This window comes from Scylla paramamosain, chromosome 46 (genome assembly GCF_035594125.1).
Source record: "Scylla paramamosain isolate STU-SP2022 chromosome 46, ASM3559412v1, whole genome shotgun sequence".
In the NCBI taxonomy this organism is placed as follows: domain Eukaryota; kingdom Metazoa; phylum Arthropoda; class Malacostraca; order Decapoda; family Portunidae; genus Scylla; species Scylla paramamosain.
This window is the reverse complement of record NC_087196.1, coordinates 4,838,358-4,860,857: the sequence shown is the minus strand read 5'-3', so window position 1 is coordinate 4,860,857 and position 22,500 is coordinate 4,838,358. Positions and strand designations below refer to the sequence as shown.

Below are 22,500 nucleotides of genomic sequence, written 5' to 3'. Positions count from 1 at the left end.
AGCAAATTCTTCCTGACTGGTCAAAGTCTATGTGGATTACCAGTAAGTATGAGATACTACACATTGGTACCTTGAAAGAAAAGAGCATTTTGTGGCGTACTACCAATCATGACTTTATTTAGTTGTGCAAAGACATCTGTGGTTTGAATTTAGAGCCTCTGTTGCCGTAGACTTGTAACCTATTACTGCCTCAAAGTTGGACCTTTGCCTCATTGGACGCAGGCTAATTTACGGACCCTTTTTCTGAGAAAAAAGTAGCGTCTTATGAGCCATCAAATACGGTAAGTTTTTTGGGAGAAAATGAAATTGTAAAGCAGAACAACTGGATGAATAAACACTGCACTTATTCACCATCACTGAGACTAAAAAAGAACACACTAATGACAAAAAAAAAATAAAAATAAAAATAAAAATTATTAAAAAAATATGAGACGAGTGATTAGCGTTGCGGAGCCTCACCTTCCCCTGCTAGTGAGATGCTCCAGGGACGAGGCCAGCTCCTCCCTTGAGTCAGAATAGAGTGCCTTAGCCTCCTCCTCAAGCTTCTTCTGGTGGCCATCAGGATCGTTGGCCGCTTCAAGTTTTTTCCGCCTCAGGCTTTTGCGCACCCATTTAGGTCTGCAGGAGAGAGGGTGGGTAAGGGAGATGGTGGAGGGAGGGAGGGAGGGAGGGAGGGAGGGAGGGAAGGGGTAAGAGGGTTGGAGGTGGAGGTGGTATATAAGAGGCTTGGAGGAGGGAGGGAAGGAGATAAATGGAGGGAGGTTGGTAGAAAGGGATGGAAGGAAAGGAGGAAGAGAGGGAGAAGAGGGAAGGAAGGGAAGAAGGAAGAAAGGGATAGGGGGAAAAGAGGGAGGATAACTTAACTTCACCTAACCCAACCTGACTTGATCTAATCTAAATTTAACTTAACCTAACCAGCCAAACTTAACCTTACAAAACCTAACCTAACTTACCCTAACTTAAATAAACCTCTGAACCAGCCAAACATAACCTTACAGAGCCTAACTTAACTTACCCTAACCTAAATAAACCTTTGAACCAAACTTAACTTTACAAAACCTAACCTAACTTACCTTAACCTAAACAAAACCCAACTTAAATCAACCAAAAATTCAAACACAAACTAACAAACCAAACTTACACAAGACAAATTTAAACTAAGGGGACCCAAGACAGCCTCACCTGCCCCCGGAACACCTGAGCCTCGTTACCTGCAGGGGGAGCCATCGGGGGGGATGTGTGTCAAGTTTTCTGTGGACCTAGACGTGATGAGGTGCTTCACGTCAACTGGCGATAGCAGGCGTGGGGAATTCCATGGTGAACACTGCAAGGGATAACAGTGAATAATAGATGAATGAAAGAATAAATAAATAAATAGATAAATAAATAATCTACTCTTCCACCATCACAGTTTAATACTTCCCATTATCTGATAAAGTCTTTCCTATCTAATGAGTTCCTCCTTCTTGCTCCAGTCATCTCTAAGCATTAAACTAGCCACAAATGGTTACATCTATCACTTTAATTTCCTTTTCCTTAATTTTTGTTGATGCTTGTTAAGATTTCATTGCTTCTAGTCTGTGAAGTAATGCATGTCACAGTGAAAGGCTTAATAATAGCAAAATAACACCAGTCTGATATCATCCAATTACATTATGGTTTAAGTAAGTATAGTAGTAAGTTTACCCACCACTACCACCACCACCACCACCACTGACCTGCAGGCTCTTGGGGTCATGGATGGCCGAGTTCCGGGAGAGAGCGTGTCCGGCGTGGCCATTCCCAGTCTGGATGGCGATGAATGTGTCGGCAAACTGACGCGCCTTCAGGTTTAGCTCCCGAATCCTCTCCTGCAGGGGTATGTGTGGTTAGTCTGCGTCTGTGTGTGTGTGTGTGTGTGTGTGTGTGTGTGTGTGTGTGTGTGTGTGTGTGTGTGTGTGTGTGTGTGTGTGTGTGTGTGTGTGTGTGTGTGTGTGTGCGCTGGTGAGGACAGAGTAGATACTATTGGGAAAACTCTGAACAGGTGTAAAAAAAAAATGCATAAAATAAAGAAAAGGAAAACTAATCAATTATTCTAGAGTTAATTCTTTGCTGAAAACACACACACACACACAGTTCTCCACCAACATCCCCCAGGCTTACATTAAGTTAAGAGTTTTCCCAACAGTACAGCAAGAGTACAGAATGAAGACACACAGCAGTGGCAGCAACACTGGAACAGACAGCACAGGTTATCTTGAGGTGGTGGGACAGTTTAAAGTGCAGATTTTTGATGTGTGAAATAGAGAACTGTACATATTTTGAAACACTTCTGTGCTCTAACTACACTATATTCAAAAGGCTTTACTTGAAGTGACACCGGTTTTTAAGGATGTATTTATGATACCAGTGATGGATGAGTGAGATTTCTATATTATTAACAGGAGAAACAGTCTAAAGAACCCAGCTAATCATTTCTGTGGCCTTAGAAAATAGTTGTGATGAAGTTATGAAGATTTGAATTTCAAGGATGTTTTTATGGTTCCAGTGACAGATTAACAAGATTTCTACTTTATTAACTGGAGAAACAGTCTTGAAAACCCAGCTAATCATCTGTGGCCTTTGAAAATAGACAGCAGTGTTTCAGAATACGGCCTTACTGTCATTTTCAAGATGTAATTTTTATTGAACAAGCTCAGATTCTTGTCAAGGTTCACCCATACAAATTTGCCTCAGGTACAGTGCAAGGGGTGATCAAACTTTCTAAACTGTGTGTTGCAAATCTGAACTAGAAGGATCAATTTATGAAGAGTGAACCATGAAGTGTTGTAAGTCAATACTCCATTTTTCTCACTGGTGCCAAGCTGAGGTGGGGACGTGTAAGGAGGTAAAGATTAAGAAGTAAACATAAGACAGTCATAAAGTGAGGACGTATAAGAAGTAAAGATTAAGATTAAGAAGTAAAGATAAGACAGTCATAAAGTGAGGTGGTGTAAGAAGTAAAGACTGCAAAGTAAAGATTAAGATTAAGAAGTAAACATAAGACAGTCATAAAGTGAGGACATATAAGAAGCAAAGATTAGGATTAAGAAGTAAAGATAAGACAGTCAAAAAGTGAGGACAAGTTAAAAGACTAAGAAGTAAAGATTTAGCAGACAATCATAATAAAGTTTAATGCACAAGATATAAAAGATTCACAGCACATGACAGAGCACCAGAGACACTGCAACAAGGAATTAATAGTCTCTTATATTGCCGGAGAAATATTCACAAGACCATAAAAGTAGAAACAATAGAAGAAAAATAGAAAAGTAGAAAAATAATGCTCTAATAAAGAAATAAAAAAAAAAAAAAAAAAAAAAAAAATATATATATATATATATATATATATATATATATATATATATATATATATATATATATATATATATATATATATATATATATATATATATATATATATAAAATACACAGCAAAGTATAATGCAGAATACCTTCAAACACACCTGGCTGAACACAAGATAGCACAGGTGAGGCAGAGGAGTCTAAGACAAATTAAATGAGGTAGGTGATGATGCAAGCCTTACTGATTCAGTTAATATGAGTAAGACAGGTGAGGCAGGAGAGAATGCAACACTGTTCTTGATTCTGTTAATTAATATGAATAAGACAGGTGAATTAAATGAAACAGGTGAGAAAGCAGGATTGTTATTGAGAGTTGATAAAAATAAGACATAAATTTAACCCTTTCACTGCACTACAAGCATAGTATGAGTCTTTATAAGCATCTGTAAGAGAATAACAGATAAAAAAAGAAGAATATAAGTAGTTTCAAGATAGTTCAAAGTATTATTGAAGGAAAGGTGTGAAAAGCAGTGAAAAGGATTAAGTGAAGCAGTGAAAGGGTTAAGTGAAGCAATGAAAGGGTTAAGTGAAACAGGTAAGAGTACTGGCTTAATATGACAGCAAACCACTTACTCATGCTTAATGCTAAAAGGTCACACAGCACACTAAACACACTAGCACTGGTCTTGTCTATCCTATTGGTGATGCACAAGGATCACACCCTCACCCTCCTGGAGTCTGGCAAGGCACACAGTAATGCCACCAATATACAATCCTTTCATCTTGGCCAAGTATTCCTGTCTTGTTTGAAAGTATACAGCAAAATTATGTATTTCTATCATTATCTGAAAGGTACCAGGTAGTTTGTGTATATATATAATCCAACAGCTTACTTGTATATCATGGTTTTGCTAAGAATGCCATTTAATTTGCTGTATATTTTCCAAGATACAAATACTGAAGCTAAATATTGACAGTATCAGTTTGCATCCATATATTCCAGTAAATAAATCATGGTTTTGGCTGGAATACACAGTTAATTTGATGTATAACTCAAAAGATACGAATGGTTTGGTGAACAGTGACAACATCGCCCACAGCAGCAGCAGCCCTCAACCCAGTAGACGAGAGGAGCACTGGGGCAGGTGACAGGTGCATTACAAGACCTGTACTGACCTGAACACTTATACAATTATTGCTATTACATACAGTACTGATAAATTCATGGGTACTTTTAATAATGGACTTTTTGTATTACTAGATTCATGCCAAGATTTATGTTGCCACACCGATGGATTAATGGCATGTCTGTTATTGTTTATTGATTAGTTCTTCGGTTCATCTGTTGTGTTTGAACTGCTTCTGCTGTATTGTGGGTAAGGGCTACATGGCCGATGCTGAAGGGTCAAAAAAGCACACAAACCTCTGATTTAAAGTGTGTTATAAACCTTGTGTCCTTGGGTAAAAAACACCAACGCCAGACTAAAGGAGGGTGACAGCAGTGACCTTAACCTATAACCCCTCATCACTCCCACCCGTGACACCCCCCAGACACACCACTAGAGACACAACACCGACAAGAGGAAACAGAACCGGTACGTACGCTGCCGGGTCAAGAGGGGTCACTAAACTTATAATTACCAAGTGCCGCACCTGTACAGTCTTCGGCCGGATGATCAGCTTCCCCCGAGCGCTACTCACATCCAGGTTCCCCAGCAGGGCGTCTGTCTGCGTGGTCTGCGACAGCCGCCGAAACACCACGCGCGACACCTCGGACTCCTCGTCATCTGTGTGGGCGAGGCGAGTGGTCAAGGTGGTGACTGTTGTTTTCTTCTCCTTGGCCAGCCTTGGTGCTCGGATAAGTGTTGTGTAAAGGAGATATAAGTTAATAGATAAAGAAATAAATATAAATAGATGTAAGTATATAGATAAAGAAGATATGTAAGTTTAAATGGAAAGGGAAATAAAATGGAATAAAATATTAATGAATAAACTATGAAGTGAAAATGGATTATGAGAAAAAAAAAAAAAAAAAAAAAAGTAAAAAATGAAGAAGGGAAAAATATCAAAATAAAAAGATATATAAGTAAATAAATAACTACAGAATGTCACGGAGATTTGGAATATGAGAAAAACACAAAAAATAAATAAAATAAAATAAATAAATAAATAAAAAACCTAACTTATAGAATCATTTAGTTAATAATACCCCCCCTGTACCTGCAATACCCACCATGAACACGACAGACACGTAAGAATCTTCAGGTGACAGATAAACAAAGCCATTACAAAAACATCACAGGTGAAATATATCAAAAGAAATTATTAAAAGCCGTGCCACAAATTAGGCTAAGAATGCTTCCTCCTACACCTGTAATTACCAAAGTACACGTCAGGCAGGTAGGAAGTCTTACATAACACGTAAACAATGCCAGCTAAAAATGTCAAAAGTAAACAGACAGAAATTATATAACAGTTGTTGCTTAAATCATGTTGTGTTTCCTCCTGTACCTCTAATTAGCAGCAGGTGTACGGCAGACAGGTAACATTGCCCAGGTAACACAGGTAAACAAGCCCCGTGAAAAATAAATGAAAAAAAAAATTGCGAACGAAAAAATGAAAAAAAATGTTACGATTAGGAATGAAGGGAATAAATAACGGAATAAAATGGCTGATATATAAAAACTGATCCCTCTGTGCCTATAATTACCACAGTGAACAGCAGACAGGTACCGAGGCTCAGGTGAAGACAGGTAAACAAGGCCAGGTCACGCCCCTCCCTCCTCCCCCCCCCACACACACACTCACACAGGTCATGTCTCCTTGCTAATTTCCTGCAGAAGGCTGTCTTGGCGTAGGAGTAACCCACGTAGGCGAACCCCGCGAACACCGCCGAGCACAGAGCTACTTTGTTCAGGGTTCTGTCCTGCAGCGAACCGCCTCCTCCAGCAGACATCTTGAACTAAACACTTATTTTATCGACATTACCTCATTCTTTAATATAATACATCAATATAAATAAGAAGTATATGATAAATTTCTTTAATACCATACAGATCATTATTACTCCATAAAACCCCCTGACATAAGTGTAATTAATATTTATGGGAAAACTCAAAACTGATCCACCATACAAATAAACACACTGATTAAAAAAAAAATGAATATAAAATAAATTATCTTAATATCATACAAGTTATTATTGCTTCATAATACATATATATATATATATATATATATATATATATATATATATATATATATATATATATATATATATATATATATATATATATATATATATATATATATATATATATATATGTAAGTTACCACCCCGCTACAAATACGGACTAGTATCATAAAATACCTCTCCATGTCATAATTAAGCTGTATTTCTCATCTGACACGCCAATAAAACCACAGTAATTGGTTTAACAGTACTTTATTTATGATCTGAGTTGGGTTTTATGCTTATTTGGTGGAGGAGTAAACGAATTTAAGTTTGACCGTCCCGGAAAAGTTATGAAGACCGGGCAGTCCTCTGGTGGCGTGTTGCATAATAGTTTGTGATGATGATGGTGATGATAATGATGATGATGATGATGATGATGATGGTGGTGGTGGTGGAGGTTATTACGACAATGATGATGATGATGATAATGATGGTAATAAGTACTGCTACTGGTGCCACTATAACATTATTGCCTCTACAACATTATTACCACTATGTACTTTTAACTTTCTACTTTACATAAAAAAAAAAAAAAGTGATAGGTGGAGGCAGTCATGTTAATGATTCTTAGCCTGAAACTTTTTGACGAAACTCATTTCTTTGGGCGTAATGTTAAATTTTCCATACAATATAACTTCACTATATGTGTATAGTGTAAAATTTTTCAATACAAGAATATCATTTCACTATATTTTTGCGTACATTGTTAGTTCTTGTATACAAGGTCATTATTTTACTATATTTTTGGGTAGAGGTCAAACCCCTCTATCACGAGGCTGGGAGCATAACAAAACACAGGGAATTTACGATGTTTATTACAGATAATCTTTGGGTTTGTGGGAAGACATGTGGTGGGGTCACGTGGCTCTCCTCCTCACCACCACACTCCACCTGCCAGCCACCCAACACACACACACACGCACACACACTATCAGCCAATCAACATACATCATATTTAGACAAATCAGCACACACACACACACACACACACACATACACATTATTTAACACACTTCGCCTGTAACCCAACGAATACACACACAAGCTTTTATGGTGGTGGTGGTGGTTTAGATTATGTTTAGTAGTATGAAGTAAAAACTGATATGAAGGTTTCTCTCTCTCTCTCTCTCTCTCTTTATTGAGGAGGAGGTTGTGGTGGTGGTGGTCAGGAGGAGGCACACCCTTAAAGAGACACCTGTGTGAGGCCAGCGGTGACACACACACACACACACACACACACACACACACACACACACACACACACACACACACACACACACACACAGGTGACACAAAAGGCTATTTGGCACTGGATGACGCTCCTCGTAACGCTGCATCGACAAAGAAAACGTGCCGAGGAGTGACTGTGACTGGTACACGTGATGGCTAACAGTACATGTGTGGACTTACTTAACTTAACTACACTACTGCATGTACAAAAATATTACGAGTTAATTAATAATACAGTACTGTTCCCCTGGCGTTTGCTGATCAACTCAAATATAAATGATAAGGAGAGAGTAATCAATAAATAATAATAATAATAATAATAATAATAATAATAATAATAATAACAATAATAATAATAATAATAATAATAATAATAATAATAATAATAATAATAATAATAATAATGATAATAATAATAGTAACAATAATAAGGTATGGCAAAAAATAGTCATTTGTAAAGGGGATATTTCAATGCCTTACAGTAACACAGCTAAAATTATTTGTTCAGAGTCCTGACACACACACACACACACACACACACACACACACACACACACACACACACACACACACACACACACACACACACACACACACACACACACACACACAACTTTAAAAAAAAAAAAAAAAAAAAAGCTTAATTTAATATAAAAATACACAGGCAAATCTCTCTCTCTCTCTCTCTCTCTCTCTCTCTCTCTCTCTCTCTCTCTCTCTCTCCCTCTCTCACACCTTTAATTAGCACCAGCTCACACACCTTCCCTATGCTTGGAAGTGTCACTAAAAGCTTGCCTTCCTTTCCCCTCAGTGGTTCGTCACCACAACGACTGAAAAACAAGCTCTTATTTTTTTTTTTGGTTTCTCGGCAAGAATCTGAGGACCCTGCACCTTGGTATTTGTGACAGACAGCCTCCTACACTTATTAAAACCCAATATTCAAGGTTTAAATGTCCATCAACCTCAGTAAAGCTTTCAAACGCCCATCAAATTGAATGACAATGGTTTTAATAATGGTAAACTTCCTTTAATTCATTCAGTGTCTCTAGTGATGGGTGGTGATGGGTGTCTGTCTGTACCATCATGCATATTTCAATTCTCTCTCCTGATGAACAGTGTGAGTCAGCTGCTGCCCTGTGGAACCCCATCGTCACCATATTCTATGGTGTCTGTAACGTGTAACCTCCTCTCACTCTAATGTCCACCTCTCTAATGCAAGACTTAACCAGAATTCTCAATCATTCACCCCCTTTTCTGGCAAACTCAGGAACTCCCTGCCTGCTTCTGCTTCTGTATTTCCTCCTTCCTGTGACTTAAACTCTCAACACTTACCCTTCAATATTTAATTATTTTTTTTACTTTGCTTATGGGGCTGGCACTCAAATAGGCCTCTTTTTTTTTTTTTTTTGTTGCTCTTGATCAGCATCCCTTCTTACATTAAATAAAATAAGATAAATAAAAACTTGATTGACTGATTAGGCTTCAAGCACCAAGCTGATCTACATGTGTTGGGTAAGTGTTGTTCTGAAGGGCTGAGGTGCTGGTGGTGGTGGTGGTGGTGCTGGTGGTGCTGGTGAGGCAGGCCAGGGTGGAAGGAGAGTCACTGCTACTGTTGTTGTTGTTGTTGTTGTTGTTGTTGCTGCTGCTGCTCACCAAACTCAAGACGTCCGAGACCAAGATTCTGTGAAGAGATTCAATGTTTAGTGTTTGTTAATATTTGTGAGTTTAGGTGATGTTAGGTTAGTGTGTGATGGAAATGTTGATGCAGGTGTGCTTTTGTGAGAGAGAGAGAGAGAGAGAGAGAGAGAGAGAGAGAGAGAGAGAGAGAGAGAGAGAGAGAGAGAGAGAGAGAGAGAGAGAGAGAGAGAGAGAGAGAGAGAGAGAGAGAGAGAGAGCACTTAGCTTACCTAGTGAGGTGGTCTGGTCCGGAGGCCACACTGTTGGGCCAGGGATATGTGGCCAGCACCCAGTCCAATGGGTCGGTCCAGGACTGTGCCAGGCTGGGTGGATGGGGGGCCGCACCACGCATGGCAGCCAGGAGGTGCGGCACCAGGCAGCCATTCCACACCTCCAAGAACCAAGCCTGCGTCTCTTCCTGGCCCAGGGGACAGTCCAGCAGCAGGCCAGGCCCCAGGGCAGCATCCCCCCCACAGTGGCCAGTCAGCAACGTGTTGAGGTGCAGCCACAGACGGGCCAGCCACTCCGCCAGGTGGTGGGCGTCTGGCAGCCGTGTGTTGGCCGCTGCCTCTGCCGCTGCTACCCGCCGCCGCAGCACACGTCCCAGCAGCCCCCGCACCGGCTCCTGCTGTGGGCTGAGTGCCGCCCACCTGGAGATGCAGCGTCAGTGTGAGGGGGTGAGGGATGCAGGGAGAGGGAAGAGGTTAAGGAGGAGGAGGAGCAATAGTAATAGTAATAGTAGTAGCAGTAGTAGTAGCAATAGAAGGAAGAGGAAGAAGAAGAAGAAGAAGAAGAAGAAGAAGAAGAAGAAGAAGAAGAAGAAGAAGAAGAAGAAGAAGAAGAAGAGGAGGAGATGGAGGAGGAGGAGGAGGAGGAGGAATAGTAAGAGGAAGAAGCAGATTTATAAAGAGAAAGAGCCTAACACACACACACACACACACACACACACACACACACACACACACACACACACACCAAAACAACAACAAAGGCAAACACAACACTAACAACAACAGCAACCACAAGACTCTTTACGTACTTGAAGTTGCAGTGAATGTGGAGACGAGTGGACAGGGCAGTGGAGGGGCAGCAGGTGGCAATGATAGCTGGACCAGAGTGGAGGGCGGAGGGCAGGTAACGTTTCAGGGTCTCCACTACTCCACCTGTTGATGAAATAAGGAAGAACAGTAATATAGTGAGAAATGTGGAAGAGTGAAAAGATGGAACAGAAGGTGGAAGAGGGAAAAACAGTGATAAAGAGAAGGAAAACTTGGAATGGAAGGTGGAAAAGGGAAAAAGAGTGATAAAGGGAAGGAAAACTTGGAACAGAAGGTGGAAGAGAGAAAAATACAGTGATAAAGGGAGGGAAAACTCAGAACAGAAGGTGGAGGTAGAAAAAAACAGCAATACAGGAAGGAAAAACATGAAAAAGAAACTGAAAAATGTAAATACAACAAGAAATACATAAAAAAAAAAACATGAAAAAAAATCAAATAAAACAAATAAACAAAAAATAATGAACAAAATCTTAAAAACAATGACAGGGGAAACTAAAGTAAAGGAAACAAACACTAGCAACACTCCCAACACCCACACCACTTACCTGCAACATGAAGGTCATCAAGCACTAGTACGAGGGGGCTTGCCAGGCTGGGGTGTGCAGGGGAGGTGGTGGTGGTGGTGGTGCCGAGGATAGAGGAGGTGGCCACCCCCCTTGGCCATGTGTTGGCTAGAAGCTGGCACAGATCGAGGCTGTTGCTTCCCGTCACTCTGAAAGAAAATGGGGTTTGGGGACGTCTGTTGTTTCTATTTATCTTTTTCTCCTTTTTTCGTTCTTTAATTTACTTTTCGTCTCTCTAAATAGAAGAAAATTATTTTTTTTATTTTTGTCTCATTTATTATTTTTATTTATTTGTTTCTCTTATCTATCTTTCATTGTTGTAGTTGTTCACCTCTCTCTCTCTCTCTCTCTCTCTCTCTCTCTCTCTCTAAGTATTCATTTGTCTCTGTCTCTTACTCTCTGGTTCCCTTCTTCCCTCTCTCTCTCTCTCTCTCTCTCTCTCTCTCTCTCTCTCTCTCTCTCTCTGGCCCTCCCTCCCCTCACCTGAACACTTTGACTGCCTCCTCTGTCACGACATGGCCCGCATTCACCACAAAGAACCTGGCCAGGGTGTGTGCCAGGGAGGTCTTGCCCACAGCGGGTGGTCCAGCCAGCACCAGGCGCCTGTGTTCCACCAGGAGGCTGGCCAGGTGCCTCAGGGTCGCCGCTGGGGTGAGGCTGGCCAGGGCTGATGATGAAACATTGCCTACTACCTCTCCATCCTTCTTGTGACTAGCATCCTGTTGTGGAGGGAAGGTGGGAGGGGTGGGGTAGCAAGGGCTGGTGGTTGTAAAAATACTATGTCAGAACACCACACACACCACACCACACACTACCACACATCACCACACACCTTCAACCACACGAGCACTGCATCCACATCCCCCACACAGTAACCATAAGGCAGCAGCTCAGGTCGCGGCAGGTCAGGGCCACAAACGACCTCCTCCACCTGGTAGCTATCCAAGGCACTCGCATCCAGTCCCAGCGCTGACACCGGGTCAATGGAGTTGCCGTAGTCCTGTGGGGAGAGGTCATGTCACTATACAGGTCAAGGGAGGTTGGGTAAGGTTAAGTGAGGTTTATGCCTGTCTTCAGAAACACTTACCACAACACCACAACAAGCTTACAACACCACAACACCACTAAAAGCTTACCACAACACCACAACAAGCTTACAACACCACAACACCACAAAAAGCTTACAACACCACAAAACCACAAAAAGCTTACAACACCACAACACCACTAAAAGCTTACCACAACACCACAACAAGCTTACAACACCACAACACCACAACAAGCTTACAACACCACACCACAAAAAGCTTACAACACCACAACACCACTAAAAGCTTACCACAACACCACAACAAGCTTACAACACCACAACACCACAAAAAGCTTACAACACCACAACACCACTAAAAGCTTACCACAACACCACAACAAGCTTACAACACCACAACACCACAAAAAGCTTACAACACCACAACACCACAACAAGCTTATAACACCACAACACCACTAAAAGCTTACAACACCACAACACCACTAAAAGCTTACCACAACACCACAACAAGCTTACAACACCACAACACCACAAAAAGCTTACAACACCACACCACAAAAAAGCTTACAACACCACAACACCACAAAAAGCTTACCACAACACCACAAAAAACTTACCACAACACCATAACAAGCTTACAACACCACAACACCACAAAAAGCTTACCACACCACAACAAGCTTACCACATCACAACACCACAACACACCACAACACAACTCACCTTCAGCATATTCACCACCATTGTATCCAGTTGCTCCCAGGTTGTCTTGCATCCCACAGTAATGTTGCCAATATGGGTAAGGAGGGAGGGGTCCAGGCTGTGGGTCGGGGTGTGGGTGGTGGGGGAGGGTCTGGCTGGCCCGCCCATCACCACCACCACCTTCATCATGTGTCCATCTTCGTGGTGGATTGAGTTGGTTCCTGTTAGGGTTTTTTTTGGGGTTATTTGAGATCTGTTTGGGGTTTGTTTAGGTTGGGTTTGTTCTTGTGGGTCTTGTAAATTGGTATCATCTATCTATTTTTTATTTTTTTATTTCTTTTTTATTTAGGTAGGATAATATTTGTAGCAGTAATTCTCTCTCTCTCTCTCTCTCTCTCTCTCTCTCTCTCTCTCTCTGCTTCCCCTTCCCTCCCTCCCAACACTTACTACTAATGGGTGATGGAGAGATGGCAAGGGAGGTGAGGGTGTGGGTGAGGGTGGGGAGGACCTGGTCGACTGCCGGTCCCTTCTGCCCCTTCAACACACCCACCAGGCGCAGGTTCTCCTCTCGCAGGGCCGCCACCTCAGCCTGCAAAGGGAAGGTCATGGGTGAGGAGAGAGGGAAGGAAGGGTGGGAGGAAGAGGACAAGACGCAAGGGTTTTATTCTAAGACACTTCTGCAACACACCTATTTATAAAAGGGTCTAGTTGAAGTTGCATAGGTTTTGAAGGCTATTACAGTTCCATTGACAGATTAACAAGATTTCTACAATATTAACTGGAGAAACACTCTTGAGAACCTGGCTAATCATCTCTGAGGCCTTTGAAAATAGTTGTAGTGAAGAGTCAAAGATCTTTAAGGGTGTTTTTATGGCTCCAGTGACAGATTAACAAGATTTCTACATTATTAATGGGAGAAACACTCTTGAGAACCTGGCTAATCATCTCTGTGGCTTTTGAAAAACACATACACACACACACAAACACAGACACACACACGAACACACCTGCAGTCTGGCTATGGTGTCGGCCTGGCCCTGCATCTGGTGTTGTGCTGAAAGAAGCTCCAGCCTGCAGTCAGTGAGTGTTCGCTCTTTTGCTGTCACCTCCTCCCTCAGGCGCTTCACCTCCTCCTCCTTGTCCTCTAGTGCACTCCTGTAATGGTGAGGTGGTGGTGGTAGAAACACCCTCACAAACACCCACAAACACCCAACAAATGCACAAACACAAACACACTCCCAAACACCCACAAACATTCCCAAACACATACAGACACACAAACACACATACCAAAGCCTCCAAAAACACACAAACACACTCCCAAACACCCACAAACACTCCCAAACACTCACCGTTTCAGCAGAGTGCTCCTTCTTGCTGTACCGAGAAGGCCTGAGGAGGAATGGGACTTGCGGGGGAGGGAGGCAGAGTATGGGGGAGGGGGCTGATGGTGGAGCTGATGGGAGTACTGATGAGGGGGCACAGGGGGGGCAGGGAGGTGTCGGACGGCTGTGTTAACTGTGTGGTGCAGGGGCAGGTCATTCAAAATGCTGTGTGACCCCTGACCTGACCCTGGCGATGGTGACCCGAGTTCGTTTTGCTGCTGTTTCGTCAATTTTCGTCCTTGTCGGCCAAACGCTCGGCGGAAGGAACTCCTCAGCTGTGGGTGGATGGGTGGATGGGTGGGTGTTTCAAATGGTTTTCATGTTTGTTTGTGCGTTTGTGTGTTCGATAATTTTGATAATATTAAATGACTTTCCTTTTCTCATTATTGGTTATGTAATGTACTACTACAAAAGGATTATGTAGAAAAAGAGTAATTTTTATTTGTCTATCTACTTCTATGTGACAAGTGCTGAGAGAATGAAATGATGATGATGATGATGATGACAATGATGGTGATGATGATGATGATGATCATGATGATGATGATGATGATGATGATGATGATGATGACTGATGATGATGGTGATGACAGTGACGAAATAAAAATGTTGATGACGCTGTGAATGATAATGATGGTGATGATGATGGTAATAATGATGACAACAGTGATAAAAATAACAATAGTAATCACAATGAAAATATTAGTAATGTAAATATTAACAAAACTTCAAATAACATCCATATTAAGATCTGTATCCTGAAACACTCTACTCTCTCATCTCAACCATTTTCAAAGGCCACAGAGATGATTAGCCAGGTTCTCAAGACTGTTGCTCCTGTTAACGACAAAAATCTTGTCAATCTGTCACTGGAACTGTAAAAACACCCTTAAAAACCTGTGCTACTCCCCCATGGCCACTTTCAAGGACCACAGAGATGATAAACAGGTACTCAACACTGTTTCTACTGTTACTGACACAGAAATCTTGTCAATCTGTCACTAGAACCAAAATAACACCCTTAAAAACCCATGTCACTATTTTCAAAGGCTAAAGAGACGATTAGCAAGGTTCTAAAGACTGTTTCTCCTGTTAATGACACAGAAATCTCGTCAATCTGTCACTAGAACCATAAAAACACCCTTAAAAATCCATGTCACTTCAGCTAGGGCCATTTAAAAGCAGAGGAGGTGCAACGCAGAACTGCTTCAGAATACAGTCTTAATAATAACGATGATGATGATGATGATGGTGATGGTGATGGTGGTGATGGTGAGGGCAGGGTAAGGCACCACTATAGAGGCATTAAGGGTGATTGGGGTTTGTGGAGGGTTAGGAGATTAGCCCTTACAGCTGTGGGGGTTAACTGCTGTGGCTGGCTATTAATTGGAGGGCATGAAAGGGGTCAGGGGCATTTAAAGGGTTGTTTAAGGTTCGTTTAAGGGCATCGGGCAAGGCTTTACAGGTGTGTTTAGTTATTAAGGTATTTTTTATTATTATTATTATTATTATTATTATTATTATTATTATTATTATTATTATTATTCCTGTATTTATCTATTTCTTTCTTTTTTTAAGTAATATGTTTCTTTTCTTATTTTCTTTTATTTTCTGCTTTAAATGTTTGTTTAATAATTTATTTTTCTTTATTATAATCTATTTATTTTGGTTATTTCACTTATTATTTTTTTTTGTACTTTATTTCCAATGTAATGTAGTTAAATTTTTCTTTTTCTTAATTTTTTTTGACGGCCATAACATGATTTTAGCTACGTGTTTTTTGTTTTTCATTTCTTCATCTTTTTCTATCTTGTCTTGAAATTTTCCTTGATGTAGTATAACCAGATTCCTCAATTTATTTTTTCTGTTTTGTTTATAAATTTTTCCTACAATGCAACCCAATTTATCTACTTTTCTTCATTTTTTTCTACATTCCAATATTACTTCAATAATCTGTACCATCAATTAGTCTTGCTTTGTTTCATACTACTCAACAATAACTAAAACTCCCTTTACTTATTCACTTACACTTCCTATAACATAAAATAACACGATATATTTTCTTAATCAATTATAAAAAAAAAAAAAAAAAAAAAAAAAACATTAAACTTAATACATTTCAAAACTTTACCTGGACATGCAAAAGGGAGGAGTCACTGTACAATTAACTTTTGATTTCATAATGCCTGTATTTCTGTGGCCAGGGAATGAAAATGTACAACACTTAATGAGAAAAGGTATGAAAGTGCAAAGATTTTCATTGTTTTCTTTTAATATATTTAGTTCAGGTGAGATGTAATATTTTCTTACCTGTGTGAAGTTAGGTGAGCTACTAAGAGAGAGAGAGAGAGAGAGAGAGAGAGAGAGAGAGAGAGAGAGAGAGGAGAGAGAGAGAGAGAGAGAGAGAGAGAGAGAGAGAGAGAGAGAGAGAGAGAGAGAGAGAGAGAGAGAGAGAGAGAGAGAGAGAGAGAGAGAGAGAGAGAGAGAGAGTGGTGTTGTATTAGTTATATTAAAAAGTACTGTTAGTGTATTATTTTGAGTGTATTAGAGTATATTAAAGTATCTTACATGGTATTTACACACACACACACATACACATACACATACACACACACACACACACACACACACACACACACACACACACACATGTACAAACTTTAATTAAATATATACACACAAACACCATTATGAAAGCTATAGAACCAAAACACACACACACACACACACACACACACACACACACACACACACACACACACACACACCAAAGCTTTACAAGTCTAGCATTAAAGCTCCATTCACCTAACCATCTTACCCAGCTTCTCTTTTTAAGCTTAGCCTGGCCGGGGGAAGCATTAATGGCATCCTGGGGTGGGTGGTTATGGTGAGCATTGCAGTGAGGCATGAGTGAGGGGGTGAGAGAGTGTGAGCCCAGAGAGGCATATGAGGACAGGGAGGTTGCACTGACGGTGGAGGTCACACTGGAAACACTGTCGCAGGAGAGTTGTCGCTCCAAACTAATGTATCCTGTGGAGAGAGAGAGAGAGAGTGAGAGATGGGTGTGTATGTGTGTATGTTTGTGTGTTTATCTAGTTGTAGTTTACTGGACTGAGATACCCTATGTTCAATTTTTCCCCTCTAATTTGTACAAACATCGCCAAAACTTTATCTTCTTTTAGTTAATTCACTAGAACTGTAAAAACATCCTTAAAAACCTGTCACTTCACTACAATTGTTTGCAAAGGCCATAGAGATGCTTAGTCAGGTTTTCAAGACTTTTCTCTTGCTAATAACATAGAAAACTTGCTAATCTGCCACTGGAACTATAAAAAACACCCTTAAAAACCCACGTCACTTCACCACGATTGTTTGCAAAGGCCACAGAGATGCTTAGTCAGGTTTTCAAGACTGTTTCTCCTGCTAATAACATAGAAAACTTGCTAATCTGCCACTACAACCATAAAAACACCCTTGAAAGCCCACGTCACTTCAACTACAATGGAATGAGGAAATAAGTCAGCATAAAGTAAGTCAGCACCTCACCTGAACTGACAGACTGACACACTGCTGAACTCTGCTGCCTCAACACTGCTGCTGTTTTCCTGATCTCAGCAGCTTCTGTCTCCTGGGATCAGCATAGAAATTGAGAAAGAGGAAGAGGAGATGAGAGAGACAGGGAGATGACGAGAATTGTGACAGAAATATGATAAGAGTAATAAGATTGGGGAGTAGAGGAAAGGAATAAATAAATAAATAAATAATGTAAGAGAAGGGGGGATGAGAGGAATAGAAAAGGGAATTGAGAGAAAGGGATGAGAGGATATGATATAAATAAGATTGGAAAGTGGAAGAAAGAGATAAAGGAAAGAGGAGACAGAAAGGAAGGGGAGAGAAGGATAAATGGAATAAGAGGACATGAGGGTAAAGATTAAGGGAAGGAAAGGGAATAAAGAGAAAAGGATAGGATAAAAGTATAAACAGAAAAGGATGGTAAAGAAAAGGAATAAAGGGAAGGATAAGATAGAACAAGAGAAAGATAATGAATAGGATAAATAAACAAACAAGAGGATGAAAGAAGAACAAGAAGAACAAGAAGAAAAGGAAACAAATATGAGTGTTTATGATAATCAATATATATGTTCATTTGACTTAGGTTAGCAGATATGGACAATTCAACTCTTACCAAAATAAATAAAGGGAAAAATTTTGAGTGAAGCTAATTTTGCATTTTCCAGGATACAAAACTACTGAAGAAAATGTATGACTGTATAAATTTAGCCCTAAAATAATAAATAAAATACAAATAAAAAAAAATGAGGTACAGAAGAATATAAAAGAAAATGGGAAAAGTATTGGAGTGTCTTATAGTAAACAAAACTAGCAAAGGGAGACTTAAGTATATCAATTAATGTTTATAAAGAACTGTAATATTGTAATTAGTGAGTAAAAAAGTGTAAATAACCACTTGGAAAATATATGTATGAGATATTTGTTGTTGCAAAGTGTTGAGGTGATGACTGGGAAGATTGTGTGATAGTGAAGGTGATGAGAAGGGTGTTGCAGGGTGTGTTTAGGTCAGGGAACAGTGATGAATGGTGTTGCAGGGCGTTTAGGTAAGGAAGCGGTGTGATATGGTGTTGCAGGGTGTGTTTAGGTCAGGAAATGGTGATGAATGGTGCTGCAGGGTGTTTACGTAAGGAAGGGGTGAGATGTGGTGTTGCAAGGCGTGTTTAGGTCAGGAAATGGTGATGAATGGTGTTGCAGGGCATTTAGGTCAGGAAGGGGTGAGATATGGTGTTGAAGGGTGCAGTGAATGACACACCTTGAGGTCGGGTGATGATGCTAGCCTCTCTAACGTGCTGGTGACGCTGTTCATAGTCTGCTCCAGGGCTGTCACCACACTTGCCTGTCAACACCATCAACAGTTCATCACCATTTGCAATACAATGTAACACTATCATTACTAACATTCATGAATACTATAATAATCATCACCATTGTCACACACACACATACCATTAGTTTTATTCATTTCCTTTATGTACGATTGGGGATTGGCACCTCAGTAGGCCTATTTTCTTTATGTATATATTTTTGTTGTCCTAGGCCAGTACCACTCACAAATAAACAAGTAAATAGATAAAATTAATGGTCAATCTCATTCAGACTAAATAAAATAGAAATAAATAAAATACTATACAATACGATGAATACAAATAAGTTACAGAATTATAATGAAAGAAACCCTGTCACTGTAACTTCTTTAATCTTTCTCTCACAGCTTAAACTATTGAGACCTGGGGTGTACGAGTATATATGTGTGGGTGCGTGTGTGCGTGTGTGTAATTCAACCCTGTCGACAGTCACATGTTGGGACTCGTGACCGCCAGCCACCCTACCACACAGAACACACTGCCACAGCCTGAAGTATGGGTGAAGTGAGCCTTTTCAACACACACACACACACACACACACACACACACACACACACACACACACACACACACACACACACACAAGCTCTGGCTACGAATGATAGTACTTCCTCCCTGTGTGTGTGCGTGTGTGTGTGTGTGTGTGTAGCTCTGGATTTATAAACAGATTCACTCACCCACACACACGCACACAAACTAACACGTGCACACAGACACACGCACAAACTAACAGATTAACACGTGAACACCAACATAGCGCAAACATTCGCCATAGACGCGCAAACCGATTGACACGCACAAATTCACACTTGCACACAAACACACATGCACATAGTCACGCACAAGCAAACTCACAAGTGCACACAGACACACGCACACACAGACTCACACGTGCATACAGTCAGCAGGACACGTTACCTGGGAGAAGGCCGGGCAGGATCGGTATCTGGAGCGCCTGGTGGCCACCTCCCACCACGGCAGCTGTGGACGATCACGCCGCGACACAGCAGGCGTTCCTCCCTCCCCTCTCTCCTCCCACAGGGGCTCCATGGTCCAGCCACGCCCTCCCCCTGGCCCACAGCATCCATGGGAGCACTGGGAGGCGGTGGAGGTGTCCTGGGTAACCGTAGGGGAGCTGTAGGACCGCCCTCTCTTGCCGCCCGCTCGTATAGTCGCGAAACCGTCGTGGACAGCGCGGCCTGCGGAGGTGACGCCACAACAAGACGTGAATGTTCCATTATTGGCGCCTCCTCCCATGGCTCAGCTGTGAGTGGTGTGTGCGAGGCGTGTGGTGTGTGTGAGGGGCGTCGCCGCGGGGATACACAGGGCGTGGGAGGAGCGAAGGTGACTCAGGATAGAAGGAGGAGGAGGTGAGAGAGAAAAATGATCACGTAAGCTTGATTTTACTTTCATCGGCTCGTCTCTGCTCATTGTGGCTTCCCTCTGGCGATTCCGTGCCCCGGGGTGTCTGTGTGTCTGTGTGTCTGTGCGTATGTGGTGTGTGAACCTCCACTTGACTTCCTGCCCCGTGTACGCACATGTGTGTGTGTGTGTGTGTGTGTGTGTGTGTGAGGGAAGGGGAACGGGGTAGTCGCCATCTGTTTGCCGCCACTTGCTTATATCACCAAATACTGCCTAACATTCCCCGTCGGGCTGCCACAGCGCCTTCCTCTGTGCAAAGATGAGGCGGCGTGCTGCAGGGCGTGTGTGAGTGGCAGAATGAGGGAGCATGTAGTAGGGAGATTGAAAAAAAAAGGTAGGTAGGTAGGTAGGAAGTCTCTCTCTCTCTCTCTCTCTCTCTCTCTCTCTCTCTCTCTCTCTCTCTCTCTCTCTCTCCATTAGTTACGTTTTAGCAAAGACAACACCGTTTCAAATTTAACCGACTGGGTCTCTCTCTCTCTCTCTCTCTCTCTCTCTCTCTCTCTCTCTCTCTCTCTCTCTCTCTCTCTGGTAATCTGGAACATGGTATGTGTGATGTGTGATCAGAATTTTGATGTAATTCTCTCTCTCTCTCTCTCTCTCTCTCTCTCTCTCTCTCTCTCTCTCTCTCTCTCTCTCTCTCTCTCGCTTACCTGTACAGCCGTTCGCCAGATGACCACCACCACCACCACCACCACCATTTACAATAGGTATTACAGGTGTTTTCAAGTTACCTCCTCCTCCTCCTCCTCCTCCTCCTCCAATATTACTAAAACAATATCCATTTTTACTGAAGTTCTTGAAGTAGCCATTTTTCAGATTATTGTTGTTGTTATTGTTGTGGTTGTGGTTGTTGTTGTTGTTGTTGAGGGTGTTGGTGGTGATGGTGGTGGGGATCTGTGGGAGCCTTCTGCCGCGTGGGATCGTCATAAAGCCCAGGTCAGACATAGTAGGCTGGGTCACGGCCTCGCCACGCCTGCAGGAGAGAGAGAGGTCAAGTTAGGTCAAGTTGTGCTGGTGGTGGTGGTGGTGGTGGTGGTGGTAATAATAATAATAATAATAATAATAATAATAATAATAATAATAATAATAATAATAATAATAATAATAATAATAATAATAATTTCTTTTCTATATTTTCTTCCTCTTCCTCTTTTTTTCCAACTCTTCCCCTTTCACTTTTCCTCCTCCCCCTCCTCCTCCTCCTCTTCCTAGTACTATTCTTATTACTTATCTTCTCTTCCTCCTCTCCTCTTCCTTCCCCTTTCTACTACTTCTATTTTTATTTCTTATCTTCTTCCTCCTCCTCCTCCTCCTCCTCCAACTACTACTACTATTACTACTACTACTACTACTACTACTCCTCTTTTTCTTACTCTTCCTCTTTCACTTTTTCTTCTTCCTCTCCATCTTCCTCTCACTTTTTCTTCTTTTTCTCCTCCTCCTCCTCCTCTCACTTTTTCTTCTTCCTCCACTTTTTTTTATTAACGAAAGCCATTATGAGAAAGAAACGGTAATTAAAACAACAACAACAACAACAACAACAACAACAACAACAACAACAACAACAACAACGAGTATGACAACAAACGAACAGACAAACAGACACACAAACCTGTTACGCAACCAATTAATTAAAGGAACGCAAACCAAACAAACAGGTGTGTGTGTGTGTGTGTGTGTGTGTGTGTGTGTGTGTGTGTGTGTGTGTGTGTGTGTGTGTGTGTGTGTGTGTGTGTGTGTGTGTGTGTTAGAGTGCCAGAAGTGAATGATGTACGTGAGGCGATAGTCTTATCTTCTCCTCCTCCTCCTCCTCCTCCTCTTCTTCTTCTTCTTCTTCTTCTTTTTCTCCTCCTCCTCCTCCTCCTCCTCCTCCTCCTCCTCTTCTTATCACGAACAGCCTCGTAAGGTCCAACAAG

At 41.4% G+C, this 22,500-nt stretch overlaps 2 protein-coding genes across 4 annotated transcripts in view; both read right to left on the bottom strand.

Moving 5' to 3' along the window:
• The window catches only part of LOC135094678 (armadillo repeat-containing protein 10-like), a 27,925-nt gene extending 21,644 nt beyond the window's left edge, over positions 1–6,281 (bottom strand). For 2 of the 3 annotated variants that reach the window (XM_063994988.1, XM_063994990.1), the window contains exons 1-5: positions 6,133–6,281; positions 4,966–5,111; positions 1,719–1,850; positions 1,212–1,324; positions 460–618 (exon numbers count right to left, since the gene is read on the bottom strand). In XM_063994988.1, the coding sequence (XP_063851058.1) occupies positions 460–618; positions 1,212–1,324; positions 1,719–1,850; positions 4,966–5,111; positions 6,133–6,280 (698 nt within the window). In that variant the 5' untranslated portion in view covers position 6,281. The remainder of the gene's footprint in view (positions 1–459; positions 619–1,211; positions 1,325–1,718; positions 1,851–4,965; positions 5,112–6,132) is intronic. The other variant, XM_063994989.1, reaches the window with a different exon arrangement.
• A 2,217-nt stretch (positions 6,282–8,498) lies between these two features.
• Positions 8,499–22,500, bottom strand: part of LOC135094803 (neuron navigator 3-like) — a 38,282-nt gene continuing 24,280 nt past the window's right edge. Inside the window, exons 2-16 of the mRNA XM_063995202.1 lie at positions 21,235–21,557; positions 20,081–20,361; positions 19,051–19,134; positions 17,772–17,853; positions 17,044–17,255; positions 14,193–14,500; positions 13,848–13,995; positions 13,288–13,429; positions 12,862–13,061; positions 11,920–12,087; positions 11,571–11,806; positions 11,070–11,236; positions 10,506–10,629; positions 9,697–10,116; positions 8,499–9,470 (exon numbers count right to left, since the gene is read on the bottom strand). Coding sequence (XP_063851272.1) covers positions 9,272–9,470; positions 9,697–10,116; positions 10,506–10,629; positions 11,070–11,236; positions 11,571–11,806; positions 11,920–12,087; positions 12,862–13,061; positions 13,288–13,429; positions 13,848–13,995; positions 14,193–14,500; positions 17,044–17,255; positions 17,772–17,853; positions 19,051–19,134; positions 20,081–20,361; positions 21,235–21,529 — 3,066 coding nt within the window. The 5' untranslated portion in view covers positions 21,530–21,557 and the 3' untranslated portion in view covers positions 8,499–9,271. The remainder of the gene's footprint in view (positions 9,471–9,696; positions 10,117–10,505; positions 10,630–11,069; positions 11,237–11,570; positions 11,807–11,919; positions 12,088–12,861; positions 13,062–13,287; positions 13,430–13,847; positions 13,996–14,192; positions 14,501–17,043; positions 17,256–17,771; positions 17,854–19,050; positions 19,135–20,080; positions 20,362–21,234; positions 21,558–22,500) is intronic.